Source organism: Chaetura pelagica, unplaced genomic scaffold, assembly GCF_000747805.2.
Source record: "Chaetura pelagica isolate M959 unplaced genomic scaffold, ChaPel_1.0 scaffold107, whole genome shotgun sequence".
NCBI classification, from domain to species: Eukaryota; Metazoa; Chordata; class Aves; order Apodiformes; family Apodidae; genus Chaetura; species Chaetura pelagica.
Genome location: NW_009953979.1, coordinates 905,405 through 915,248, shown reverse-complemented (window position 1 = coordinate 915,248; position 9,844 = coordinate 905,405). Strand labels below are relative to the sequence as shown.

Genomic DNA, 9,844 nt, shown 5'->3' with positions numbered 1-9,844 from the left:
GGTCCTGGATCAGGCAGTGTTGAGGAACCACTCTTGCCAGAGAGTTAAGGAAACGACCCTTTCTTGTAGGGCTGGAAGGAAGCATGAGCCAAACACACCAGCATTATAAAGGCTTCATGCAAATGAGAAGCAGATGGCTAATGGCGTCGTGGCTTGGCTGTGAGCAGGAATGTGTGTTGGGTTAATTGCAAGAATGCTTTTCCTCCACCACTTTACAGGCCCTTGGGCCTGCAACAGCCCCACGAGTTATAAAGCTGCTCTATTACATCTTTTATTAGTAGCTGTTCCCTTTTAGATGGAGCAGGAGGCAGTGCCCCAGCGTTAATCTCCCAGAGTGTGGATAAAGCATCAGGTTTTGGGCTGGTTTCAGGGCTCTGCCCTGATTTTTGGCTTTGCCTTCTCATGGTCTCAAGGAGACAGTGGGCCCCCACTGACAGAGATGTTGCTGAGTCCCCATCCATGTGGCAGCTGAGGATTAGATCCAACAACCCCTCAAGTGTTGGAGGGATTTTGGCATTTGCTGCTCTTTATAGGCCAGGCTTTGAGGATCAGCTCTGCAAGAGAAAATTTTCCTAAACAGCTGAGATTTGCTGAAAGCTCAAGAATTTGCTAAGGAGAGTGGGGTATAATGTGGTATCCTTCTCTTGGGAGTGGGGCCTGTAATTGGGAGAGGGATATAAGGGATGTGTTGCTGGGCCAGGGGAGGAGAAGCTGAAGCCCTGCTGGGTCTGGCAGTGCTGTGGAGCAATTCAGAGGTTACAGGATTTGAGACTACAAGGATGTGAAATAAAAGCGGGCTTGGGCCCCCAAAAGATCCTGCTCTGGGGCTTTGACACACCTGAGGTAACCCACAGGCTAAACCCCTGCTGTGTGGTGAGCTGTGACCATGTCTCACAGTGTCTGCAAGTCCCAGCAGACACCTAAGCCATGTTTTTTCCTTCCAGTGAGTGATCCAGAGATGTGCTACGTTGGCACCGAGCCCTGGAAGCCCAAGGAGGCTCTGCAGGATGATGGTGTCATCACCGACAAGGCCGACATCTTTGCTTTTGGGCTGACTCTCTGGGAAATGATGACCCTCTCTGTGCCCCACCTCAACTTGGGCAATGACTCTGATGATGAAGGTTTGTCTCTATACCTTGTTGGTAGGCATCTCCTCCTCATAATGCTTTCCTCTCAGCAAGATTGATTTTCACAGTCTGTTTGAGGACCTTCAAAATGTTAGGTCTCCCAGGGGTGCCTCTACAAAGGGATCTGGCCACAGTCTGTGGTGTCCATCAGAGCTCACGGAGGTAGCTGGGCTGCTTCCAACTTCATTTAGCTTTTAAACTCCAAATGAGAAGTTGATGAATGACTGTAGCTAATCATTGCAACCCAGGGATCTTTGTAAGTGCTCCAGCTGCTCATCTTAACAGCTGGAGAGAGCGGTTAGGAATTCAGCTGCTGGTCAGTTTGCCATCAGTGTGATTTGCTAGGTTTGAAAGATGTCCCTGAGGTGGACTGCTGCTCCCCCGAGAGCCCTGCAGCATCCTCTCAGCTCCATCCACATCTGGGCAGTGTAGGAGCCATCTGACAGGCTGTAGGTGTGTGGTGGATGCTGTTTAGGTACCACCTGGCCAGAAAAGGCTTAAATGACATCATGCTTAAAGTGGTCCACAAAAATATTTGAGGCAGCTGAGCCTTTTGGACAGGACAGGCTAACCTAGGCCTGCTGTGCCCAGGCCAAGGGTGCTCAGGGCTGTACCTGGCCTGCTAAACACCTGCTGACCAGTGATCAAGCACAGGGGAAGCACTTTGAACTACTTTGGGCAACTCCTGCATGCCCAAGTGGGGATTTGTTGTAGAATCACAGAATTGCTTGGGTTGGAAAAGATCTTTAATATTGTCAAGTCCAACCATTAACCCAGCACTGCCAAGGCCACCACTAAACCATGTCCCTCCAAGGGACACAGCTTTGAAATCCCTCCAGGGATGGGGACTCCACCACTGTCCTGGGCAGCTTGTACCAGGGCCTGACAACCCTTTCCATGAATACATTGTTCCCAGTATCCAATCTAAACCTCTGCTGGCACAACTTGAGGCCATTTCCTCCTGTCCTGTTGCTTTTTATTTGGGAGAAGAGACCTTCACCCTCTGGCTCCAACCTCATTACAGGGAGTGGCAGAGCAAGGTCTCCCCTCAGCCTCCTTTTCTCCAGGCTGAACACCCCCAGTTCCCTCAGCTGCTCCTCATCACACTTGTGCTCCAGACCCTTCCACAGCTCCATTCCCCTTCTCTGGACATGCTCCAGCTCCTCAATGTCCTTCTTGTCATGAGGGGCCCAAACTGACCCCAGGATTTGAGGTGCAGTCTCACCAGTGGAAGGATATGGAGCTGTTGGAGTGAGTCCAGAGGAGGCCACGGAGGTGACCTGAGGGCTGGAGCAGCTCTGCTCTGGAAACAAGCTGAAAAAGTTGAGGTTGTTCAACCTGGAGAAGAGAAGGCTTCAGGGACACCTTAGAGCACCTTCCAGTACCTGCAGGGGCTTATAAGAAAGTTGGGGACACTTTAGCAGGGCCTGTAGCAATAGGACAAGGGGTGATGGTTTTAAACTAAGAGGGGAGATTTAGGGTAGGTAGAAGGAAGATTTTATTATTTTTTTTTTATGATGAGGGTGGTGAGACACTGGTCCAGGTTGCTGGATCAATGCCCAATCCCTGGAAACATTCCAGGTCAGGTTTGATGGTGCTCTGAGCACCCTGATCTAGTTCAAGAAGTCCCTGGTCACTGCAGGGGGTTGGACTAGATGGCCTTTAAAGGTCTCTTCTCACTGAAACCATCCTGTGACTCAGTGATGGCTGTGGGGCAGCCAGGGAGCAAAGTCCCATGATCCAGCGTAGGCAGGCAACTTCCAAACCCCTTCCCAGCCCCTCTTCCACCATCTTGTCCAGATGAATCCTTTGATGAAGACTCGCTCGACGAAGATGCTTACTATGCAGCCCTGGGAACCCGTCCAGCCCTCAACATGGAGGAACTGGACTCCTCCTACCAGCGCATGATCGACCTCTTCACTGTCTGCACCAGCGAGGAGCCCAAGAAGCGTCCCTCAGCCGCATGCATCGTGGAAGTCTTGGAGACAACTTTGTCCCCAGAGTAAAAGCCCTCAAGCTCCCACAGCCACACCCTGGAGCTCAGGGACACCAAAGCTGTGTTGGGGATGTAGAAGCTCAGGCGTTGAAAAGTAAACATTCCTTCTAGTAGGTGAAACCTGCTCTGCATACTTAAAAACCAGCACCTAAACTCATTATGACTGTATCCTATTCCAGTTTTAAGGACACATTGCTCTGTCTTGCTTCTAGAGCTGTCCTCTTCCACCTGCACATAGGGCCTACATAAGCTTTGTGCAATCACTGTGCTTTTACTTTTGTTAGGTTAAAGCTGTTTTTAAAACCCTTCCCTGTTGATGTAACAATAGTTTTGTGACTGAGATGGTTAAAATAAATATTTTTTTTCTTAGTCTTGGTTTCTTTTCCTGAGGTGTGTGTTTGTGTCCCTGCCAGGTCTGAGCAAGCTCTTGTGTAAAGTATTTGTGTTCCCAGGTAACAGGAGAACATCACCAAGAGAGAGCAGCTCTGTCAGGAAAAGGCTTCCTGACACAACAGGTTGTTGCCATGGTAAAAGGGGGTCAAGTGGAAAAAAAACAAAACAAAACACAAAACCAGTAACAGTCTCTTGAGGATTTTTTAAAAAGAAAATCTTGCTGGTTGGGGAAATTCCTGCCCCAGTTGCAACACACACTTATTTTAACCACTGTTGCCTTCTCCTCTGAACTCCTCAAATTAGGAGAGCATTGGAAGTGTTCCCACATCTCTTCTGTGCACAAAACCAAGCTGGAGAGGCAGAATTTCACACATTTTATTGAGCAGGCAACCCCGCCGTGACACTTGGAGGTCTCCCACATAATGGGGAATCCTGCCACACATCAGGTGTTTTAAGACATCTCATACTCTGTGCATAAATTTAGGAAGTGTTTGTACTAAGGCTTCTACCCTGCCTCTTACAGCAAACAAACTGCAGAGAGCTCAGAATTACATCCGCAGGCACCAGGGAGAAAACGACCATCTTTATATTAATTAAACCTTTTTAAAGAAATTAAGTTACTTGCAATAAAATTTACTTTTAGAAGAAACAAACCTACCTGAAAGCCAAGCAAGGTTCCATAGCACACACTGAAACACAACAACTCTGTACACAAAGTGACACGTTCTCCCTCAGCTCGCTAGCAAGGGAAGAACTAGCGCTCAGCAGGAAACCAGGTAACTACGCTTATGTGTTCATTTAAACACACAAATTACCTTATCTTAGGACTTAAAACTAACATCAACTTGTAATCAATCAAGTCAAATCAGTTGTTAGAAATGAAGTTGTAAACGAGGAAGTTTGGGGTTTGGCAGTATTTTGTGGCGAACAACTTGCCGTCCGGAGTCGGGTCGGAGAAGGCGATTTCCTGGGTGCTCAGGTAGGAGCCGTACATGAAGGTGCTCCTGGAAGAGAGAGCAGAGCTGTGACTCCCAAAAAAATCTCCCTAGGGGTGCCTCCCTGCAAGTCCTCCACTGCAGGGAGATGTTATTTCTTCCATTGCTTTGCTTTCAGAGCAGAAATCATCATTGGGAGATGCCTGTTTGATCTCTTGGATTCTGGTGTAATGAGGAACCGAGAGGCATTTTAATATTTAGCAAGAAGGATCATGTCAGGTTCAACACAGGCATAAAACCCACAAAACACGGTTTTATATGAAAACCCACAGGTTTTGGTTAAGTATCTTTTATGCCCAGAGCAGCTGTGGCTGCCCTATCCCTGGCAGTGTGGAAGGCCAGGTTGGATGGGGCTTGGAGCAACCTGGTCTTGGTGGGAGGTGTCCCTGCCCATGGCAAGGGGTTGGAACAAGATGAGCTTTAAGGTCCCTTCCAACCCAAACTAGTCAGGAAACCTGTGATTCTATGATCTTGGAGCAGCTCCTGAGTAAAGTCCAGCATGGCAGTGCCAGGACTGGTGGGCACACACAAGTCATCCAGCTCCAGCCACATGCTCCTACATGTTCATGGACTATCAAGTTCCACTTCAAAACAGCCCACAATAACAGAGGAGGGAAATTCTTTAGGACTTCCTCCCAGTTTGGTCCCAGCATTGCAAGCTCAAAATTTCCTGCCTGTTACAACTCAAGTGTTTGGACCCATCAACTTGTTCAGTAAAAAAATAAATCTTTTCCCCAATAAACACAGTTTATCTTGGAAAATCCAGTGTATGCAGCTCTGTGTTCTGATTACACACAGCAGTTAACAGCCAGGCCCACATTTGTGTCAGATTTAAAACACAAATATAACTTAAATAAGAGATCAAGAGATAGAATCTGTCCACTAGAAACCCTTCCACCATGACATGGGGATTGCAGACCTGCTTGATTATACAAATTCATCGCTTTCCCCGAGTTTCTTCTCAACACTTTTTGCTGCAATCATCATTTTTCTCTTTAAAAGTAGACCCCAGCTGAGACCCCAGCTCCCCGTCCTACCTGACCACATCCACCAGGCGCCGGGCAATTCCCTTCCTGCGCCACAGGCCAAACACCCAGATCCTGCTGATGCCACAAACGGCCAGTTCTGGTTCTGTGGAGCAGCGCCAAGCCCGGTGGTGCTGCAGGATGTCCTGACCAGGGGATGCTGCAGCTCCTGGCTCAGACAGCACCCGGAAAGCCTGCAGGGATGAGCGGAGACATCAAACCATAGAATCAATGTGGTTGGAAAAGACCTTTAATATTATCAAGTCCAACCACTGGACCTTGGCACTGCCAAGGCCACCACTAAACCATGTCCCTCAGCACCACAGCTTTGAAATCCCTCCAGGGATGGGGACTCCACCACTGCCCTGGGCATCCTGGGCCAGGGTCTGACAACCCTTTCCAGGAAGAAATTGTTCCCAACATCCAATCTAAACCTTCCCTGGCACAACTTGAGGCTGTTTCCTGTTGTCCCACTACTTGTTCTTCAGGAGAAGAGAGCAACCCCTCATCGCTCCAACCTCCTTTCAGGGAGTTGTAGAGAGTGAGAAGGTCTCCCCTCAGCCTCCTTTTCTCCAGGTTGAACACCCCCCGTTCTCTCAACTGCTCCTCATTAGACCCTTCCCTGGACAGGCTCGAGCCCCTCAATGTCCTTCTTACTGTGAGGGACCCAAAACTGACCCCAGGATTCGAGGTGCAGCCTCACCAGTGCAGAGCACAGAGGGACAATCCCTGCCCTGGTCCTGCTGGCCACACTAGTGCTGACACAAACCAGGATGCTGGTGGCCTTCTTGGCCTCCTGGGCACATGCTGGCTTATGTTTAGCCACTGTCAACAAACACCCCCAGGTGCACTTTCCAGCCACTCTTCCCCAAGCCTGGAGCATTGCCTGGGCTTGATGTGATGCAAGTGCAGGACCCAGCACTTGGCTTTGTTGTACCTCATATGATTGGCCTTGGCTAGATCCCCTCTGTAGAGCCTTAACCCATGGATCCAGCCTGTCCAAGTCCCCCTGTAGAGCCTTCCTACCCTCAGGCTAATCAACACTTGTGACCAGCCACCAAGTGGATTTAACTCTATCCATGTAACTCCAAACAGCTCCTCCCCAGGGGATGCAGAGCCCTGGACCTTCCCATGCTCCCAGCCTTGTCCTCTCCTCTCTACCAAGGCAAACCACCACATAAACCAGCACCCAGACCAGGGTCAGATGGCAGCTCGCTGCAGCATCAGCCATGCAAAGTCAACTAACCCCTGCCAGCAACACCCCCTGACATAAGCACAAGGTTTTCCTTTATTTTTTTTTGTTCTTGTTGTTGGGGTTGTTTTTGAGTTTTTTGTTTATTTGCTTTTTATTTCCTCAGGTTTATTTCCCCCTCTGCTGTGCTAAGCCCCAATTTCCAACACACAGGCTTACACAAACATCCCATTATTCAGCCTGCAAATTAAGCCACTGTCCATACAATCAGCAACACATACCTGCTTGATTGATTCAGCCACCAAGCATCCAACAATCATCTTCTCGTTGGACACAAACAAGTATATTTTGGTCTTGGCTGGGCAGCTCAAAGAAACTTGCTTAAATCCCAGTTCATTATCTACAATTTCTCGCACATCTTCTGCCTAGGGGAAAAGAGAGAGGTGTGTTAGGGGTTAACATGCAGATTCTTTGGTGTGAAATCTGTCAGAAAGGGGACTCATTCCCTCAAATAAGCCTGTTCTTAAAGAAGATCAGGCTTTAGCTGTGCAGAGAATATTAAAAAGGTTCTTGCTTCTATCTTCATCACTCCACAGCTCTCACCAAGTGCACCTGCCTCTCACCCTAGTCCTTGGGACAAAAAAGATCAGGTCATGTGACTCATTTAAAGAACAAGGGCTTCAGCATAGGGAGTGGGGTTAAGAGGTGTCAGGATGGATGTTCACAGGATCCCAAATTGCTGCCACTGCAATATATTGCTGCCACTCTGCTTTCCTGTTTTTATACAAGCTTGTATATATACATATATGTGCATATATATACAACTGTTGGTGGAACTGTTGGACCGAGTCCAGTGAAGGCCATGGAGATAAACTGAGGGCTGGAGCAGCTCTGCTCTGGAGACAGGCTGAGAGAGCTGGGGTTGTTCAATCTGGAGGAGGCTCCAGCGATACCTTAGAGCACCTTCCACTACCTGAAGGGGCTACAGGAAAGCTGGGGAGGGACTTTTGACAAGGGCAGGGAGTAATGGGATGAGGAGGAACAGTTTCAAGCTGCAAGAGGGGAGAGTGAGAAGAGATCTGAGGAAGAAATTCTTTGCTGTGAGGGTGGTGAGACACTGGCACAGGCTGCCCAGAGCAGCTGTGGCTGCCCCATCTCTGGAAGTGTTGAAGGGCAGGTTGGATGGGGCTTGGAGCAATTTGATCTAGTGGGAGGTGTCCCTGCCCACAGCAGGGGGTTGGGACTAGATGATCTTTAAGGTTCTTTCAACAGAAATAATTCTATTATTTGATGATTCTGTAAAAAAGCAAAGTCTTTACCAATACTTCTCAAAAGTAGAACAAAAATACAGTAAAAAAAAACAGCCTCCTGTTAGCCCTGCCACTGGCAAGCAATGTATGATCACACACTGAGGTAGTTCCAGGACCTGAGCCAGCAGAAAGCTCATGTGCAACATAAACCCCAAAAGAAACAAGCATGTACCTTCTTGACTGCGTATTTTGGGTCATCTGGAAGAATCAATACAATCTTCCCATCCCAGAATTCTGCCACAACCCGTTCTTTCTTCCAACCCTGCCACAGAGGAGAGAAAAAAACACCACAAAGAAACCCAAACAAACAAGTTAGTTGTGTGGCAAGAGAGGGGAAGTGATTCAGGGAAGACTCTGGCAGATGAAACTGTAATCTGAACCACTTCAGCTTTCAGGAATCAAGTCAAGACACGTTCATCAAACTGATGAAGGCAGACAGCTGCTGGAATTGTCTACCTTACAGTTTAACCTCCCCTCTGGATGACAAAACATCTGCCTGCAGCTGTCTCAGCTTTGGATCTCGACCTGGATATCACACACTGCTTCCCCCCACCATGCAGCCATGGCCTTACCACATATCGGAGTCCCTCGAGGAATCTCTCATGGTGCTGGATGTGCTGGGCTTCATCCTCTGGGCTAGCAGCTGTGTAGATCATGCCACATGACTTGCAAACTATGGCACCAAAATGCTTCTGACCAGCATCCTAGTGAGAAAGAGTCAGCTAATGCTTTGAAGCTGTTCAAAACCATGTTCAGTTTAAGGGGTATGGCTGAGAATTGGTTCTAGTAGCGATCAAAGATTCTAGTATTTGTTTTAAATTGGATTTGGGAAGAGGACAAGTTTTTGCTTATTTGCAGAATATTTGGAAGTACACAGCAGATATTATCCAGGGAATACAATCAATGCATTATTTGGAACCAGCCTTGAAACAGATTAGAGACACTTTCATGGAGGAAACAATGTAAAAGAGCACTACAAAAATAAAAACCAGAGGAAAAATCTACACTCTCTTTTCATCAGTTATCTACAAATAAGTTTAATTTTATCTGTCAGCAGATGGGGGGTGGGGGGAGGTGGGCAGGGGAGGGAGAAAAGGAATCAACTGCCACTTGTGCAAAGCAAAAACCAGATTGCTCTCCCAGGAGTGAGGTGAAGTGAAGCCTGGCTCATTAGGAACTTCTCTTAGTTGCTTGCCCTGACTGCTTTCTGTTCCCCACATCTCCATTCAGGCTTCCCCCTGTGTCACAGCACCCACAGTCTGTCCCTCGTGCGCTCAGCACTTAGACATGCAGCCAAGGTGTGATGGGAGGGCTGGAGCTCATGGCTGACCAACCAGTCCCCTTCAGGGTAGAGACTTTTCCTGAGCACACGTTGCTGCTGCTCTCAGTGTAGGCACTCGTCTGGGTTATCCCGTCCACAGGGACCAAAACACTCAAAAATATATATCTGTGCAGTCTCAAATTTGACAGAAAACATCTAAACGACCCAAAAGGTGCTAGAAAGGGCAGATCAGCAGACAAGAATGATCACATAAGCCCCATTCCCTCAGGAAACAGACTTGAAAACATCTGCATGTCACCAAGTGAGAACAAATGGTTTATTAAAACATTACTCATCACTGAGGGTGGATTTTCTGGAAACAGCTAGACATGCAAGGCTCAGAAACGCTGTTTGGCCTCCTCCTGCTCCAAGACCAGTACTTGACTCTGAAGGGCAGCAGCAGGAGGGCAGATATGGGGCTACCAAAGAGGCACCCCTCGTTAACAGAGCAAGTTCTGCTCGGGCTCAGCTCTGGGCTGCACATT

General features: G+C 48.2%; 2 protein-coding genes across 2 annotated transcripts in view; one reads left to right on the top strand and one right to left on the bottom strand.

Moving 5' to 3' along the window:
- Positions 1 to 3,133, top strand: part of PBK (PDZ binding kinase) — a 10,104-nt gene extending 6,971 nt beyond the window's left edge. The window contains exons 6-7 of the mRNA XM_010002216.1: positions 945 to 1,121; positions 2,928 to 3,133. Of these exons, the coding sequence (XP_010000518.1) occupies positions 945 to 1,121; positions 2,928 to 3,133 (383 nt within the window). The remainder of the gene's footprint in view (positions 1 to 944; positions 1,122 to 2,927) is intronic.
- Positions 3,134 to 4,381: 1,248 nt separating this feature from the next.
- Positions 4,382 to 9,844, bottom strand: part of ESCO2 (establishment of sister chromatid cohesion N-acetyltransferase 2) — a 17,463-nt gene continuing 12,000 nt past the window's right edge. Inside the window, exons 5-9 of the mRNA XM_010002215.1 lie at positions 8,611 to 8,742; positions 8,211 to 8,300; positions 7,010 to 7,153; positions 5,549 to 5,730; positions 4,382 to 4,520 (exon numbers count right to left, since the gene is read on the bottom strand). Of these exons, the coding sequence (XP_010000517.1) occupies positions 4,382 to 4,520; positions 5,549 to 5,730; positions 7,010 to 7,153; positions 8,211 to 8,300; positions 8,611 to 8,742 (687 nt within the window). The remainder of the gene's footprint in view (positions 4,521 to 5,548; positions 5,731 to 7,009; positions 7,154 to 8,210; positions 8,301 to 8,610; positions 8,743 to 9,844) is intronic.